Raw genomic sequence first — 19,698 nt, 5'->3', positions numbered from 1 at the left:
TTGCAAGTGTTGCATCTTCAACCGTTTGAGAGCTCTGTAGTGGAGTGGAGCTGGGGAAATTGCTTAAATGGAAGCTGAAAGACAACCCACGATTCGAACTATGGATCGAAGAGATACAAGTTCTTCGTTGAGTAGAGAATGAATTTCCATTCTGATGGTCTTCAATTTTTAAGGAATACTCAATAGGGTAGAATGGGTGTTGATTAGGAATCCTAAGAATTCCACCTCTTGAGAGGGAGTTAGAACGGATTTGTTGTAATTGATAAGGAACTCGAGGTTCATTAAAAGGAGAAAAAGAGTCCACTCCATGTGTAAATGAGCTTGTTGAATTGAGGATGCCATGATCAGTATATCATCCAGATAAATTATAAAGCATACGCCTTGAGAACGTAGAATAGCCACCACTGGTTTTAATCATTTTGTAAAACACCAAGAGGCTGAAGAAAGGCCGAATGGGAGGCATGTAAATTGCCATTTTATGCCTTTCCATATGAATTGGAGCCAATGTTGGGAAGAAGAATGAATGGGTACTGTCAGATAGGCATCTTTTAAAACCAATTTTTATCAACCAATCTTCCTTCAACAAAAGATCTCTGAGAAGATGGATGCCTTCCATCTTGAAGTGACGCTATATAACAAAATCGTTCAGATTGTTCAGATTGATTACTGGGCGAGAACCGCCAGCTTTCTTTTTTTTTTACTAAGAACAGGTTGCTGACAAAACCTGGAGTGAGTATGAAAAGGTACTTGGATAATGCCATTTTTTGGCAGAGAGTTCTTTTATTTCTAAATCTTTCAGGATCTGATCCTTCGTTGAAAAATAAATTGGATGAGGCAGATGAGTCTGAAATGGAGTGGAAACGAACTTTCTGATAACCTTGAATTGTGTTGAGAATCCAGTGATCGGAAAATACCATCTTTCATTTGGGAAAAAAAAATTATGGAGTCTTCCGCCCACTGGAAGATGGGAAAAATCCAAAATTTGTAGATTTACCTGGAGGTCTGGAGCGTGTAGCACTTCTCTGGCCCCTCGCCCTCCAAGGGCGTCCTCTGTAGTGGAAGAATGGAGGAGGAGCTTGTATGGTTGGGACTGGAAAAGCTGACCTGTCTTGGGGTTGGTAAGGGCCTCTATATTGAGAACAGAAAGGAGTTGCTCAGCCGGGAAAACATCCCCTACTTTTATCGGCCTGTCCAAAAACACTTTTTAAGGAGGCCATAGCCTTATCTAATGAAGAAAATAATCCAAAACATATTTGGATATTTCTTTTATTATCTGCTCTCCAAAGAGAAAACCTTCTGTAGGAACAGAGGATTGGGAAGAGGCAAGGTGTGTTAACTGTGGATCTAGTTTTAATAGAATATATATTTTCCGTTCAGTGCAAAAAGCCTCATTAATACTGCCAAAGAGGCAGATGGCCCTTTTGGCCCAACCTCTCATTGTAGGTATATCAATTGGATTGTCTGACTGCAGCATTTTTGGAAAGATCTAAAATCTTTGTAAGGGGCCCCAAGAGGCCAAGAAATTTATCTTGGCATAGAGAGAAGCTGAGATCAATGCCCTTCTTAGGATTTTTTATGTACTTTACAAGTATAGGGTCTAATTCTGGGGTTTGTGCTGAATTCATAGAGCGTTGGTCTTGGGCACTCGGCACTCAATTTATTTCTGGATTTTTTGTCAACATCCTTACGAATCCAATGGGAGATGAACCAAACTGGGGATTTAGGGCCCAATCCCCAGAGCGGGGGTGTTAATAAGTGCAGGGTCAAAGAACAGGACTCCTAAGCTGTCTAACACAGCCGAGTCTGAAAATGAGTTGCCATCATATGTAGAGTTACCGCCCTCTGATACATTCGGATTGAAAGAGGGGTCATTAGAATCAGAGTCATCAGAATAGTCCTAATATTCATCATCATCAATATTAGAGTCCTCTATATATGAATCCGGTTTGGATCGTTTAGAGGCTTTATTAACCTGAATATCACAGACCTCCTCTCGGGTAGAGGGTTGATGATGCAACATAGGGGCATCTGTATAGTGGCTGTGAGATGTATGCGAGCCGTCATAGGTTTCCGGATCCATTTCTCTAATAGTAGGTTTTTTTTATGTTTGAGAGAAATATGGCCTTCATCATTTGTATGCCTCTTTTTACATAGACTCCTAAACTAATGCCATAGAAACAGACTTTGCTACGGAATCGTGCATAGAAGCCATAGCATTATTAACAGCAGTTGAAACTGACCGCGACCCTGACATTTTATATATATATTATATATACACACACACATATACACACACACAGCAAGAAGAGAAAGGAGTCCAGCGTCCGATAACTCAATATGTAAATATGTAAATAGTTAATATTTAATGAATAGTAGATAGAATTAATATCTAAGTGCATAGCTATAATATATATGCCAGGTATTGGCAATAGTAATAATTATAAAGTTTATCAGGTAGCATTAATATGTCCTGAAAAGGACAGTGATAAATAAATGAGAGTAACTAGTTAAAAGTGAGAGAGGAACGGACTTCACCGCAGAGCTGCTCTGTGAGGAGATGGTTGTGACTGACAGAGGGCGGGAAGTGTGAACTAGTTGATCACCAACTGCCGAGATATCACGAGAGTGAGAATTGCCGGCGCGTGACCGCAATGGAACCGTGGGACGCACTGAGAAGGAAGAAAAAAAGTGAACAGAGCTTACGGAGACTGTTTTGAACGATGTGACAAGAGAGGTGGTGAGAGTAAATGTAATGGGAATTAAGGAGATAAAAAAGGGGGGGGGGAGAGAAGGGTGAATATGGTTATGAAAAGGGGGGGATATATAAGCATTGAGAGATTAATATGTATCTTTATTAAAGAAATAATATGGAAGCACAATCGAGAAAAATCACACTGGGAATAGTTTGAACAGTAAATATACTACATAGGTACTTATCTGTATCACAGCAGTAAAGAAAGAGTACATTACCTCAGTTACAGCTGCTTTTAGGACACAGGAGATGCTCTCATTGGTTACTATCAGTACATAGCATGTCTGATTGCACCTTGTACCCAAGTTTTTTCTTATTATTGTAAAAAATGTTTTAAATATTAACTGCTAATTTGCTGCCGTAAAGAAAGTTCTGCATAATGCGAGACCTCCTGTCTTGCTATAAAATTGTACGTTTTTGCAAACACAATCCTTCTCTTGATAATCCTGTTCCTTTCCTCCACTTTTTGACAGCTTGTTGCCTAGGTTACAACAAACGAGGGGAGAAAAGGAGCAGGAGGGAACATCCGAAGGAGGAGGCAGATTTGCTACATAAATGTGTTTGCAAAAACATTTACCTTCATGCATCCTACAGTTTAACTGCAAGAGTTAAGATAGGAATACCTTGGTTAAAACTAGAGATGAGCGAACTTACAGTAAATTCGATTCGTCACGAACTTCTCGGCTCGGCGGTCGCTGACTTTTCCTGCATAAATTAGTTCAGCTTTTAGGTGCTCCGGTGGGCTGGAAAAGGTGAATACAGTCCTAGGAGAGTCTTTCCTAGGACTGTATCCACCGATTCCAGCCCACCGGAGCACCTGAAAGCTGAACTAATTTATGCACGAAAAGTCAGTGACCGCCGAGCCGAGAAGTTCGTGACGAATCGAATTTACTGTAAGTTAGCTCATCTCTAGTTAAAACCTCTGTGCGACGCTGAGGAGAGTAGCCAAATTATGTCCCCACCTACTGCTGAGTTTTGCAGGTCTGCCTTTGATTGTACACGTCGAATGCCATAATCATGGTTAAGGCACACCAAAGTGGTTAAATCTTCAATACTTGAAGACTGGATTTGTGAAATGGGATTGAACCACTCTGAAGTTTGGTGCCCACCTATGGTCTTCCAGCTTGGATCTAAAACACACGACTTTAAAAACTGCTGCGGATCACCGCGCTGGTCATCTACTCAGGTGGGTGCGACAAATATTTGTTAAACAGTACAGTTCCTTACTGCCACATTGTTGTGAAAACATGGCATAATTTTTTTCAAATAAAATACAGTAAGATGAGTAAAGGCCATATGTAGAATTAAATACAGCATTAGTAGTGCATGCTAACTGAGCAACTCTAAAGTAGCTCTTTGGCCCTATAACTTACAGCTATATGCAAAGATCTTAAAGGGGTACTCCGGTGAAAAACTATTTTTTTAAATCCATTGGTGCCAGAAAGTTAAACAGATTTGTAAATTACTTCTATTAAAAAATATTAATCCTTCCTGTACTTATTAGCTGCCAAATACTACAGTGGAAATTATTTTCCGTTTGAAACACAGAGCTGTCTGCTGACATCACGAGGACAGTGCTCTATGCTGACATCTCTGTCCATTTTATGCTGTTCTGGGCAGTTCCTAAAATGGACAGAGATGTCAGCAGAGAGCACTGTGCTCATGATGTCAGCAGACAGCTCTGTGTTTCAAAAAGAAAAGAATTTCCGCTGTAGTATTCAGCAGCTAATAAGTACAGGAAGGATTAAGATTTTTTTAATAGAAGTAATTTACAAATCTGTTTAACTTTCTGGCACCAGTTGATTTAAAAAGAAAAAGTTTTTCACCGGAGTACCCCTTTAAGAGTCTCCTCCATACATTACATGAATCAGACAAGAAATGCCTGTGTAGTCCACCCAGATGGCTGTCCGAGCACCTAAAGGACCTACATATGGGAATCAGTGAGGGAGTAAACAATATTAAGGGGGCAAATCCAAAGATACTAATAACATGGTGCTTAAAACAGGAGAAATTTGGTAAAAACATTATTAACCTCTTTAAAAAGAAGAACCCCAGCCAATACAAATTTATCCCCTATTCACAGGATAGGGTTTAAGTAGCTGATCCCAGCGGTCGGACCCATCACGATCTCTGGACCCCGGCTGTCAGTGAGGAGCGCATGTCATCTACCGGTTGACAGCACACGCTTCATTCATTTCTATGGGAGCGCTGGTGATGCCAGAGTGCTGTACTCTGGTTCAGTTCGTGAGATCACAGGGGTCCCAGCAGTTGAACCCCCTGCGATCAGCTACTTAGCCCATTTCCTGTGGATAGGGGATAAGTTAATTTTGGTTGGAGTTCTCCTTTAAGAATATGAGACTGTACAAGAATTATAAGCAAAGAAAGAGTCTTTACCATGTTCTGATGCCTGTGACAATGTAGCCTTTACATGTAATGAACCAGAGGTGGTCAACCTAGCACATTATTGAGGTCACATTTGCGGCCTGCCTGTCAGCTGAAACATTTCCTATACAACCTCATGACTACTAGGTGGGTCGTAAGAGTGCTACGCCATTGTTATGTGCAGCTCAGTCTAATAAAGTTCCATCAACATCCTGTGATATCTGTATACCTTAGATATCACATGCGTAAAATGTCTCTAATTTCAAAAAGGAAATGCAAGTAATAGCCTAACATACTACCAAGTACATATAAAATCCTATCGATGCAAAAAATGATATAGCAGATGTAAGCACGCTATTAAAATTGTTATTCTGTAATAATCTAAGTCTAAAGCCATGACATAGGAAAATAACTGATGTAGCTACTTTAAAATAATTACAATAACTAAGACTAAAACCCTCAAATACATTATTGTGTTTAAGAATAAGAAAAATGTCATTGACATATTGCCACATAAGTGCATGACTTGCAGATAACATGTAAACAATAGGTACAAGTACATTTATTTATACATGCAATGTGTGGCAATGGACTCGCACAGACATGATCCATTCACACATATTCCAGGTAAGACTGTGAAATCTCAGTAGCGTCCTTCAGGAAACAAGGACACAAGTGTCTGCACTGAAAATAGACTGCACAGAACACCGTCCAGCAATGAACTTTGAGCTGTCCATGGTTCTAACACAAGATTAACTGTAATAGACCCCAGTGTCAAATAGAAACCACATACTTACAGTATTTAAAGCACTAAGTAACATACGACACTCTTAACAGTACAATGATAATGTCTAGCCTCTTACCGTGCAAAGAGCGTTACATTTTTCTCCATGCTCACTCACAGTGTTTACTGGATTTGTCAGGGAATCATTACTACTAGGCCTAATCCCATTTTCCAGGGGGCAGACTGGCATTTCCTGCTTATCTGTTGGCACGGAAACACATTTAATACCCTGAAGCTTAGTCCTAGACAGTTTGGTGACGGAGACATCCAAGCTTGTGGAATCAGCAGTAATAATTTCTATCTGCTTGTTAACCAGGCTAACACAATTCTGGATATCAACAGGGGTGACTGTCAGCTCCTCTGGCAAGTCCTTAGTAGGAAGCATTGCTTTTACATCCACATTACAATGCTCCACATCCATCAGCTCCATTGGCGGAGGACTGTTTTGCACCTGTACCTGAAGATGCTCACCGTCTGACTGTACTTCACAAGATGAGAACATTAATAGGGGAACCACGCGGTCAGTTAATTCCTTAGCAGCAGTGGCGTCACACTCCTGACTTTGGACAGCACCAGCCAATAATGGGCTGTGCATGAAACTGCACCTTGCTACGGCTTCTAAAACCCATGCCTCTTCTGAATCCTCGCTGGTCCTCTGCATGATGCTATGCTGCCCATCACTACTCATACAGAGCATCATGCAATTGGAATCTCATCGACAAATTACCGTACAGGAATATATATATATAGTGAATAAAAAAATAAATCATTAGGTAAAGATCTCTTGAATGATGAGAGTCCGGATTCTGTTACTGCAGGTAGGCATTGCATATTCATCAGCTGCTAGACGACTGCTGGTGTGTCACAGACGGCTGGGCAGAAAATGCAGGGCTCCTTCATAGGACATATTTCAGTCATAGGGAGTCTTCATTCTTACAAGGGAAGAAAAATATCCAGCAACGTGAAATGTATAGATTAGCATCCAGCCTCTCCTGGCTTCATGGCTTTTCTTCATTTGGTATGCGTTGCCTATTGAATAGCTGGTATGAAGGGCCTACGGAGGGTCACAGATTATCCGTGTTAGGCAGAGGGAGCTCTGGTTAAAGTTAACTGCATTCTACCTCTGCTAGCTTTTTAAGTCATCAATATTAATAGAGGAGTTAAACCTACCAGATTTGTATAGCAAGCACTGGGCGACCAATGAACAGGAAGACAGATGGTTGCCATGGAAACTGAGCTGGAATGGAGTGTTTGCTGCCTAATGATGAAAGGTTAGGGTGCTGCTACACAGACGTGTCTTAAATGAACCCGAACAAGCATTGTCCCCAGACAAGACCCACAGTAAACAATGTCTTAAGGTAAAGATCTTCAGTACGTACAGTGCAATAAGAGCTTCACAGCAAAACAAAGAACCTAAAGCACAGCATGTAGCCTCCATCTATTCAGAAGACCATCCATGCAGCAGGCATTGTCAAGAAGGAAGCCTTTCCATAGAAAGGATGCTCACTGCATAATAAAGCAAAAAGGTAGAACATGGGAGCGGAGAGTTAATAAAAAATCTTACTGACATAGACAGAAAGTCCATTACAGAGAATGCTCAGAATTGTCATGCATACAACACCGGCTTTATACAGCCATTATTATTATTACACATGGACGTATTCAGATATGTACACACCTGTAACAAACTACATGCACATTGCTATTCATTCTTCCCTCTAGATAGTGAGGACATAGCTAATTCATACATGTGTTTAGGAATAAAAGGAATACAAACTCTATTTCAAATCTATTAGAAAAGTCTACACAGGAGTGCACAGAGTAATGCCCTGAAAATATCTGCGATAAATCTTACAATAATGCACAGGGACCCTATAAGCTAGACATGCCTTAATCTTTATAGAAACATGTATTAAAAGGATGTTGCAGGAGCACAAGAAGCTGCTGCAAGGAAAACAAACCCTCCATTCCTTACAATGTTTTGCATTGGTATTTTGGGGGTAGGAAGCTGCTGTCAGGAGCCCCACAAATAGCTATTAAATGAGTGTAAACTGCTCTTGTCCCGTGCACTTCATGGTTGACAATATTTGCCTGGACCCTAAATTCCTTCATGGTCGTGGCATTCACTGGACAGGCTTCTCAATGGCGTCCCATATAATCTGCTGTAGATTTCCATTATAACATTTTTAGCTCATGTATCCACCACTTCAGTGAGGGCTTTATAACACTCTAATCTTGTTCACAAACACATGAAGCTACTGCTTAGGGGAAAAATAACACACACATACATTACACAGCTCTCCATAATTAAACTGCATTTTATAATAAACTATCCTATTATCCTGCAGGGGGTGCTCAGCACAAAGCAATATGTGCAGTAAAGACATACAAGGAGTGTATGCCTAATCTATTGGTTATCCTGACAGGGAATCCTATGTATGGACATGGCTACTAAGAAATAACACCTCTAGATAACGTATACCTGCAGGCAACACACCTGCAAGAAGCACATCAAAGAAAGAAAATGCTTTGAGGGGAAATAAGATTTTTACCAGCTGGATATTTCAATATAGCTTTCTTATAAGTTGAATTTGCAGATCACTGCTATCATTATGTAGTGAATACATCATACTGATATGTAATATTAAAATTATAATTAAGTACTGAATGCTATCATAATTACTGTCAGAATACCGTCTAATCTAAATCTCCAAAAGTAAAAAGATAAATCTGCAGTAGTACTGTACATACGAGTGGATGACTATGGTCAAAAGTGCAGTCAGAGGACTCTAAGGCTGCCCATCTGATGGCCTGATTTCACATAATATTTACAAATGGAATTCTATTATAACCAACTTCAGCAGTGGGATGACTATGATTAGTCTCTGATCTATGCCACTAGCTCATGTGTCTTCACCTAATGTATAGTGTGAGCAATGTTTTAAAGCTTGCAGTGGTGTCACAGCCCATGCAGTGGTGTCACAGCCCAGGAACAATGCATGCAGTGGTGTCACAGTCCAGGCACAATGCATGCAGTGGTGTCACAGTCCAGGCACAACGCATGCAGTGGTGTCACAGTCCAGGCACAACGCATGCAGTGGTGTCACAGTCCAGGCACAACGCATGCAGTGGTGTCACAGTCCAGGCACAACGCATGCAGTGGTGTCACAGTCCAGGCACAACGCATGCAGTGGTGTCACAGTCCAGGCACAACGCATGCAGTGGTGTCACAGTCCAGGCACAACGCATGCAGTGGTGTCACAGTCCAGGCACAACGCATGCAGTGGTGTCACAGTCCAGGCACAACGCATGCAGTGGTGTCACAGTCCAGGCACAACGCATGCAGTGGTGTCACAGTCCAGGCACAACGCATGCAGTGGTGTCACAGTCCAGGCACAACGCATGCAGTGGTGTCACAGTCCAGGCACAACGCATGCAGTGGTGTCACAGTCCAGGCACAACGCATGCAGTGGTGTCACAGTCCAGGCACAACGCATGCAGTGGTGTCACAGTCCAGGCACAATGCATGCAGTGGTGTCACAGTCCAGGCACAATGCATGCAGTGGTGTCACAGTCCAGGCACAATACATGTTTTGGATTTACAGTACAGACTATGCATGTAGTGCTGTTGGAGTAGAGACAAAGCATGAATGGATGTCACAGTATAAATGTAATACATGCATGGATGTCACAGGTCAGACACAAAGCGTGCAGTGATGTCACAGAGCTGCAACAATTAACCTATAAGATTGATTAAACTCTATAACAGGATTCGTTGTCCACGAATCCCGTTCTCAAATAATCGCCCGATTAGTTGGCCGCAGCATCAGTGACAGTCTAAGACTCTCCAATCAGTGTTACCAGTTAGGAGGCTGCTTCTCCCCCGCCACCATTTTACCTGTATTTCCCCCACTCAGCCCATGAGGATCAGTGACCCACCATTTTCTGCTGCCATCCGCCGCCACCTCCAGGGCCCCCGTACGGTAGGTTGAGGTTCCACTACAGCACACACTCATCGTGCTGCGGCCCTGGCGGCCAGTGATCCTCCCAGGGCCTCCGTCCGTGTGTGTGTCTGCTCTGCACTGCTATACACATGGGGGGGTTTGTGCAGAGCAGACGACAGAGCATTGCACCCTAGTGTCTTCTACAGACCTTAGGGTGCAATGCTCTGCAGCCTGCACATTCCCCCCAATGTGTATACCAGTGTGTGTACATTACTATACAGGTGGGGGAATGTGTAGAGCATTACACTACAGACACAAGGGTGAAATGCTCTGCATATACCACTATGTGTATAGCAGTATATGCAGAGCATTGCACCCTTGTGTTTGTAGTACAGTGAACACCGCTATACCCATCGGGGTATGTGCAGAGCATTGCACCCATGGTCTGTAGTACAGACACTAGGATGCAATGCTCTGCACATACCCCCATGTGTATTGCAGTGTGTGTTTGTACTACATACACACTGCTATACAAATGGTAGTATGTGCAGAGCATTGCATCCTAGATGGGTATAGCGGTGTATATGTAGTACATATATACTGCTCTACACATGGGGGTGTGTGCAGAGCATTTGCACCCTAGTATTTGTAGTGCTACAGAGTCTGTACTTCAGACATGGGTAGGGTGCAATGCTCTGCAGTCTGCACATACCCCCATGTGTATAGGAGTGCTATATAAAAAGAGTAAAAAGAAAAAAAAGTTAATTAACTGCTCCCCCAATAAAAAGTATCTCCCCTTTTCCTATTGCTATACAAAAAAATAATTTTTTTTTTTTTTTTTTTACTTATTTGATACTGCCGCATGGCTAACTGTCGGAACTATTAAAATATTAGAGAATCATTAACATTTTATTTTAATAGTTCACATGGTTACTCATCCGGCAGTATCAAATTTATACTGGTTTCTGTACAGGATCATTAATAATGATCCTCTACGGCAACCGGCGTAAATGTAAAAAAAAAATTGCTGCTGTTTGGTCACATCACATACTAGAAACTATTAATATAGCCATTGTACATCATTTTTCAAGTAGAATCAGCTGAACCCCTTTTATTTTGGAATTTTGCATTTTTTTTCCGATTAAATCGATAAAATAATCAACAACTAATCGATTATTACAATAATTGTTAGCTGCAGACCTAGTCACAGTACAGATATATTGCATACAGTGGTGTCACAGTACAGATATATTGCATACAGTGGTGTCACAGTACAGATATATTGCATACAGTGGTGTCACAGTACAAATATATTGCATACAGTGGTGTCACAGTACAGATATATTGCATACAGTGGTGTCACAGTACAGACATAATACACTCTGCAAAGGTTCAGCATAATGGAGTGATTGCTTTACTGTGCATTATCTTTGTACTGTGTCAACTCTTCAATATGCTGAACATTTGCTTTATGTATTATGTCTGCACTTCGGCACCACTCTATGCATTGTCTGTACTGTGACACCACTGTTCGCATGATATCACAACAAAGCAGCAATGCACATAATTATGTCATACTAGAGAAAAGAGGTCTTATTTTTTCCCCCCAAGTAATTGCTTTCAATTTATCTTGCCCCTACTCAGATTCAAATAGTTTAAAACTGCAGGAGATACACACACCACCACCTATCCAGTAACACTCCAAATGGACGCGTTTCAAGCGCATAAGTGCTCTTGATCACCACAACACCTGTACAACCCTCGTCCTCAAAATGCACTGCTCAGAGGGAGGAGTCAAAACTCGTAAATATAAAATACATTTTATAAAAATTTAAAACATAACAGGTTTAAAGTGCTAAAGCATGATTCAATGAATTGAAGACGTATATAAATCTCAATTGTATCGATCATGTTTCCACTACGCGATCATTCGGCACATTGTTTTGATATTGCCACTGCCTATTTTGGGACACTGGAACACTTTGCATAATTAGTAGTGAAACAAATTTCTTCCTCTTATTTAAACCATTTGGGGCTCATTTCTGTAATGTAAACTGCCAATATGCTTCATGCCTGAGGAGTTTGCAATGCAAATCTCCCCCTCTTAATGCCAACTTCAATTTCTCAATTCCATATGCTTTGAAGTTTTCAATACGGCCACCATGTACTTCAGAAAAATGTGCAGATGCCCCGATTTCTGGTGACCTCTGTTTGTGTTGCGTCATTTACACTGTAGAAGCCAGCATTTGCTAGCCATGTATTTACACCCTGCGTTTCTGAAACCACCTAACTCTCTCAGCGTGTTAGCTCTTTTTGGTACTATCGCAACTCCTTGCTCTAATGTGTTGGCTAATTTGTCATCTTTTAATAGATGTAGATGTTTATATACTATGTTTCGGATGGCTTTGAAATGTGGATTATAGGCGATTGCCAAAATTTTATTGGGGCACTTCCTGGAAAAATTTCCCATTCTGTCTTCCTCTGGTAATAAATCATTGCAATTTTTGCCATTCACAATCAGTCTGGCTCTATTGATTAGACCGTGACTATAGACTTGTGTAACTGGTCTTCTAGGGACTGTGTTTCCTCGAGATAAACTGATTGTGAGATGCAATTGTGTTTCAATCTGGTTAGTTCTCCTACTGGTATTGCACGAATTGTCTGTGGGGGATGGTTGCTATCCGCCCTAACTACTGTGTTTCCCGATATTGGTTTTCCAAAAGTACATGTTTGGATGTTTTAACCACTAGTACCTGTGAGCTTTAGATCCAAAAAACTAACAGTAACCAAAACAACACTGTGTGAACTTCAAATTATGTGTTGGAATTGAGATAATCCATGAACAGTGATATGGAAGACAATATCACCCCTCCAAATGAGGAGGAGATAATCTAGGAATCTTCCATACCACTGCAGGTGGCCCGAAAACACATTGTTAACAGAATATAGGGTTTTCTCCTCCCAGTAAGACATTATGAGATTTGCTAATGAGGGGAGTGTCCCACCCCCATTGAAACTCCACTGCGCTGGATATAAAATTTTCTTTATCAAAACTGAAAAATTGCGCGACATAAGAACCCATATGACCCGTCTAATGAACTCTCAAAGATCATCTGAATACTTGCTGTGGCGAGCCAAATGGTGGTCCAATGCTTCAAGTGCTACTGGCCAAGGAAAACAAGGTTGTGGTGGGACCAAACAACTGAGCAGTTATTTGAGTCAGGATATGATACCAAGAGTTCTCAGAATCAAGTTCCAACCACTATCTTCTGTGATGAAATGCTTAAAGAATGGAATGAAGCATTAACCATTTGTTCCAGACACTTATTAATGTCATAACCAACTATGAAACAATCAAGCTTGAGAGTATGAAAGAGGAAACTGATAAAATATAAAAAGAGGAGGTGGACAAATACAAAGATCTACCAGATAGTTTCCTGGAAAAAAAAATTAATGAGTGTGTGGACAAACTAAAAAATTACATAATGGAAATTAAGTAAAATACAAATGGGTCACTAAAGATTGTACATTAAATCAAGTGTACAATTGGGCCAAATGGGATTGTAATGAGAATATTCCCAGATGTAAACTTAAAAGTGGTAAACAAAAACCTAAGAATCATCCTAAAGTCACGTTCAGCTCAACAAAAGCAGAAATGGATGAAATTGAAAGTACCTGTTCAGATAGTTCCACATCTCAGGAGATAAAAAATACACACCTTACCAACGCAAGACAAAAAAAAAAATCAAAAGCAAGAGAGGAAAAAAAAAACCAGAGGGCCAGACGCAAACAGCGGTGGAGATGACAGAAGACACGCAGCCGAACAGGAAAGAAAACAGCGTCCTAAATCTGTCCTCCAAAGCGTTGAGCCCAGGTCAAATTGAGGTCTTATCATGCGGCTTAAACTTTGCTCCAACTAATGAATTAGATGTGTTTCACTCTTTGGTTGAGATTAACAAATCTGTGATCAACCTGACAGTTAAATGCAATTTTTTTTATTTTTTTTTTTTATTTATGACGGTGACACTCTTACATCAAAACACAAAAATTAAAAAAAACAATTCACATCATTGACTTTCGCAGAAAAACAGGCGCTAGTTGCTCTGGAGGATTTGAATCATGAAAACTAAACAGCAACCCGAAATGTGACAACTAATGTTAACCATAGAAACAAAAATCCATTCTTCTATCCATTGCAGTCACGCACCGAGGGCATGGACAAGTTTCAAGAAGTTATGGAACAAGAACTAGTAGGCTTACAAAAAAAATAAATTCCAAAAAACACAAGTTCAACAATCTCCATGCATAGCGATTCACATGTCTGATAAAGATGGTCTCGTGACTGTAATGATAGAAGTAATTACATTGCAAAAAAATAAATGATTTATTATCTGATGAAGTATATGGCAAATTGTTGACAAATCCTACTCCCCAGTGCACTAGAGAACCTGAAATCCTCCTAAGGGAGGGGGTAGCATTAAAATGTACTTACTGAGGAATTTGAATACTTACTGGTAAACAACCCTGTGACACCAATCCTGTATACGCAACCTAAAATACATAAGGGGGTAATTCCATCCCCCGATGTGACCCATCGTATTAGTCGGGGTTCTCTCTTGGAGAGGCTCTCTTTGTAGCTGGACCAGATGCTGCAGCTTCTGGTCCAAAAAGTTCCAGGTTACTTGCAAGATTCGAGAGATGTTTTAGGCAGTCTTAGTACTGTAATGTGGCAATCTGACATGCGACGTGTCGTTGTACACTAGTATACCTTGGCCAGTAGCACTTGAAGCATTGGACCACCATTTGGCTCGCCACAGCAAGTATTCAGATAATCTTTGGGAGTTCATTAGACAGGTTACATGGTTTCTTATGTCGCACAATTTTTTCAGTTATGATAAAACATTTTTTTTTCCAGCCCAGTGGAGTTTCAATGGGGGTGAGACACTCCCCTCACTAGCAAATCTCACAATGTCTTACTGGAAGGAGAAAACCCTATATTCTGTTAATGTGTTTTCGGGCCATGTGCAGTAGTATGGAAGATTCCTAGATGATTATCTACTCATTCGGTGGGGTGATATTGTCTTCCATATTACTGTTCATGGATTTTCTCAATTCCAACACATTTAATTTGAAGTTCACACACAGTGTTGATATGGTTACTGTTAGTTTTTTGGATCTAAAGCTCACAGGTACTATAGGTCAAAACATCCAAACATCTACTTTTGGAAAACCAATATCAGAAAAGACAGTACTTAGGGTGGATAGCAACCATCCCCCACAGACAATTTGTGCAATACCAGTAGGAGAACTAGCCAGACTGAAACGCAACTGTACCTCACAATCATTTTATCTCGAGGAAGTGCATTCCCTAGAAGACCGGTTACACAAGAGTGTCTATAGTTATGGTCAGATGGATTGTGAATGGCAAAAATCGCTATGATTTATTATTACCAAAGGAGGACAGAATGGGAAATTTTTCCAGGAAGTGCCCCGATAAACAGATTTGGCCATCACCTATAATCCACATTTCTAAGCCATCCAAAACATAGTATATTAACATCTACATCTATTAAAAGATGACAAATTAGCCAACATATAAGCGCAAGAAGTTGTGATAGTACCAAAATGAGCTAACATGCTGAGAGGTCGCTTATATAATAGATGGCTAGCAAATGATGGCTTCTACAGGTGTGGAGCCACTCTTAAAACTTGTGGGGTGGCGAAAGTATGCAAAGAATTTATGAATGCTACAAACAGTCATGTACACAAAATCAAACAATACATGGATTGTAATTCTATGAATGTAGTGTACATGTTCGAGTGTACGGCCTGCAATTTAACATATGTAGGGTGCACTTCATAAGAATTAACAAAAATTAGGGAACACCTAAATGACGCAGCAGAAACATATGGCACCAGAAGTAAATCAGGAGCGTCTGCACATTTTTCTAAAGTACATTGTGGCCGTATTGAAAACTTCAAAGCATATGGAATTGAGAAATTGAAGTTGGCATTAAGAGGGGAAGATTTGCATCGCAAACTCCTCAGCCGTGAAGCATATTTGCAGTTTACATTACAGACGAGAGCCCCAAATAGTTTGAATAAGAGGAAGAAATTTGTTTCACTACTAATTATGCCAAGTGTTCCAGTGCCCCCGAAATAGGTAGTGGCAATATCAAAAAAATGTGCCAAATGATCGCATAGTGGAAACATGATCAATCCAATTGAGATTTATATACACGTCTTCCATTCATTGAATCATGCTTTAGCACTTTGAACCTGTTATATGTTTAACATTTTTAATTTATATATGTATTTTATATTTATAAGTTTTGACTCCTCCCTCTGAGCAGTGCATTTAGAGGACAAGGGTTGCACAAGAGCACGCATGAGCTCAAAACACGTCCATTTGGAGTGTGTTACCGGCTAGGTGGTGGTGTGTGTATCTCCTGCAGTTTTAGACGCTTTGGAATGAAACATTGATGTTTTAAAGGAATTGCTGGATCATTTACTCTTTCTTCACTGCACATGTATGAAGCTGGGCCAGGCTCGGATCCATGCAAGACCAAGGAGAGGTGTGCTTAAGTTTTTCTGCATTTATCATTACACATGTTATTTTGTATACAATGTTGCCTCTACAAACTATTCTAAGGGTCCAAGCACACAATGGAGTTTCCTCCCAGAGAAATTCTCGGTGGATATTTCGTAGGCATATCAATCAGTATGTCTATCAATCAGCACTATGACTACATGGACCTGAGCCGCTTCCATTCAGAGCAATGCAGTCAGTGTGGAATTATGCCTAAAGAACATATTTAGCCTTTCAGTTTTTTTCTGCAGCAGAATTCAATTGAAGAAAATGTGGAATTCACCTTATATCCAGTTATATGCATGGGCCCTAACAGTTTATAAGAAAGTTTCAATATATTTGTTTATAAGCAGGCTCAAACTGAGGTCTTATGCAAAACCTTGCATCACGTCAGCTTCTCTGGATTTATTAATAAGTACACTGCTTTCATTACCGTATTTTCCGGAGTATAAGACGACTGGGCTTATAAGACGACCCCCAACTTTTACAGTTAAAATATAGGCCCAGTTTTATCAAAGTTTGTAGAGCTTATTTTCCCGTATATTTGGCATAACTTTGGCGCAATTCCCCTTATTTGACTTTTTTTGTTTACATACCACCGCTCATCTTGACATCTTGCACACATAGATGTTTTTTTCACTGTTCCCTTTCCAGTGCACCCTGATTTATCAACTGCGACTGTCGCAGATCTAGGCGCATCTGATTAAGAAGCTCCAGCTTAAACCTTGCTTACGTTTCTGCTTTTCTGACTACCTGATCACGGATCACACTGGTTTACATCCCACCTTGGCTCCCACCCGCCTGGGCCGCACATCTCCCATCTGTCTGCTACCTGTTGCAAGACTACAACTCCCACCATGCCCTTACAGTAAGGGCTGGGAGTTGTAGTCTTGTAGCAGGCGGGAGATGTGCAGCAGGTGGGTAGGAGACAAGGGGGGATGTAAATCAGTGCCCCCATCATTTAGTGAGGGATAGAGTCAGATGGAGCCTGGGCGGCTGCAGAGTCATGCCAGCCCGGGCTCCTTTAACATACCTCAGCGCCGTGGAGTTTTTGGAGTCCCTAATGTAATTTCACATTTCCCAAACAGCTGTCTGGGCATGCTGGGAGTTGTAGTTTTGCAACATCTGGAGGGCTACAGTTTAGAGACCACTGTTTAGTGGTCTCAAACTGTAGCCCTCAAGATGTTGCTAGACAACTCACCGGCCAGGGAGCCGCATCACAGTCCTCTGCTGCCCCCGATCCCCGTCGCTGATCGTCGCCTCCGCCGCGTTAAGTGGACTTCGGCGCCGGTCCCCTTCAGATTCCCAGCTCTGCCCCGCCTATTGTGGGTGGGCAGAACGGGGAAACCGAAAGTTAACCCGCCCGCCCCCGATCTGCTATTGGTCATCGCTTATAGATGGTACCCCTGCCGCCCTCACTCCTATCTCTTAAGGAGGATCATGGGTGTCTTGGACAACCCCGATCCCCCTTATTTTCCGGGTCACCAAAGACCCGTACGATCTGGAATCGGCACAAATCGCAGGTGTGAATTCACCTGCGATTTGCGGCGATCGCCGACATGGGGCGGCGGGGGATTTTCCGATGACCCCCCTGGGCATTTGGGTGGGGTGACTGCTGTTTGACATCAGCAGTCACCCCGGTCCGGTACTCGCCCGCCGCGCAGCAGGGACCGAAATTCCCACTGACGTATGCGTACGTCCTTGGTCCTTTACTGCCAGGGAGCTTAGACGTACACGTACGTCCATGGTCCTTAAGGGGTTAAAAGCCATGTTTTTTTCAAAAGTTTTTGTATTTGACAGTGATCATTGAAATATGCTAATTTTCATACAAAATGTTATAACTATTAAAAGTAGTAAAAGATAGATTACTTACTGGGTGATCTGTTTTTCTTTAGCTCATGACAGCACCCCTGGAGAGGACCTCCCACCGCAGGACAGGAAACCTGGGAACATAATAAGGGACACGCCTCTCCACACCTCAGTTTCAAAGTAAAGTACTCCAAAGGAGCCAATGATCATAGAAAAATTTTTTAATTCTCTAAATTCTTTAAGCAACATAAAGAATATTTTTTTTTATTCAAAAAAAATATGTTTTGAGGACCATGTAGCTGCCCTACAGATCTGGTCCAAAGAGGCTTCAGCCTTCTCTGTCCAGGAAGAAGCCACTGCTCTGAGAGTGAGCTGAAAAAAGGAAGGCGATTCTTTGCAGTGTAGGCTAATGTAATTGATGCCTTGAACCATCTACTAAATAGACTGTTTAGAAGCAGTCTTGCTTTTATTATGGTCAGTAAATTGGACTAAAAGATTTCTGTAGAACGAAAGTCCTTAGTATAGTCCAGATACTTTAGGAGACATCTTCTGACATTAAGGTTATGGAACTTGACTTCAAGATGGTAAAATTCTCTTCACTACTATATCATCTAATATCTTGGTTAAAGGTGGAAATGCAGAGAGCGCTTGCAATTCTCCTACCCTCCTAGCCATTGTTATTGCCAGGAGGAAGCACATCTTGAGGGTAAGCAACTTAATGGAAATAGAATCCAGAGGTTCAAATGGTGGTCATGATAAGGCATTTAACACCAGATTCAAGTCCCAAGGGGGAACAGTAGGTCTTGATAGAGGATTTAATCTTTTAGCCCCAGAAATAAAACATTTAACTAAGATATTACCTGCTAACTTGCAGTTAAAGAAACTAAGTGCTGAAATTTGTACTTTAAGGGTACTAGGACTTTGCTTCTTATCCATGCCTAACTGGAGGAAATGAAGGATTTGAGGGATATCATGATCTCCCAATGGATTGACTACAGGTCCCATTACTCTTAAGAAGGCTCTCCATGTTCTTAGGTATATGGCTGATGTTACGTCTTTCCTACTTGCAAGTAAGGTGTTTATTACTTTGTCAGATAGGCCTCTAGCTTTTAAAATTGACCTCAGCATCCAGGCTGTTAGATGAAGGTGAGCCGACTGAGGATGATGAAAAGATCCTTGGTACAGTAGATCCTCCCCGTCTGGAAGAACCCATGGTTGTGAGACTGACATTGTCCTTAGCAAGGTAAACCAGGGCATTCGAGGCCAGAAGGGCACCATCAATAGTACTAAGGCTGTCTTGTCTTATCTTTTTCAAGACCCGAGGGATAAGGCAAAGAGGTGGGAAAGCGTACCCTCTTTCTCTTCCGCCAGTCCTGAGAGAAGGATTCTACTGCTGTCGGATAATCCAGTGGGTTGAGAGAATAGAACCTGTGAATCA

The 19,698-nt window shown here is 41.3% G+C and overlaps 1 protein-coding gene and 1 long non-coding RNA gene across 6 annotated transcripts in view; one reads left to right on the top strand and one right to left on the bottom strand.

Annotated features, from left to right (window-relative positions):
• Positions 1-19,698, bottom strand: part of TSPOAP1 (TSPO associated protein 1) — a 224,871-nt gene that overhangs the window by 174,755 nt on the left and 30,418 nt on the right. For 3 of the 5 annotated variants that reach the window (XM_056558564.1, XM_056558565.1, XM_056558566.1), the window contains exon 1: positions 5,998-6,826. The exons of the other annotated variants lie outside the window; for them this stretch is intronic. In XM_056558564.1, the coding sequence (XP_056414539.1) occupies positions 5,998-6,618 (621 nt within the window). In that variant the 5' untranslated portion in view covers positions 6,619-6,826. Of the gene's footprint in view, positions 1-5,997; positions 6,827-19,698 lie in introns of those variants that run through there. 5 annotated transcript variants of the gene reach the window in all.
• On the top strand, positions 7,104-18,600 carry LOC130356699 (uncharacterized). Its single transcript, XR_008888969.1, has 3 exons — positions 7,104-7,276; positions 16,356-16,437; positions 18,347-18,600. It is a non-coding gene; the product is annotated as an uncharacterized LOC130356699 (long non-coding RNA).

This window comes from Hyla sarda, chromosome 2 (assembly GCF_029499605.1).
Source record: "Hyla sarda isolate aHylSar1 chromosome 2, aHylSar1.hap1, whole genome shotgun sequence".
Classification (NCBI taxonomy): domain Eukaryota; kingdom Metazoa; phylum Chordata; class Amphibia; order Anura; family Hylidae; genus Hyla; species Hyla sarda.
The sequence above is the reverse complement of the archived record's forward strand: the minus strand, read 5'-3'. Positions and strand labels throughout refer to the sequence as shown.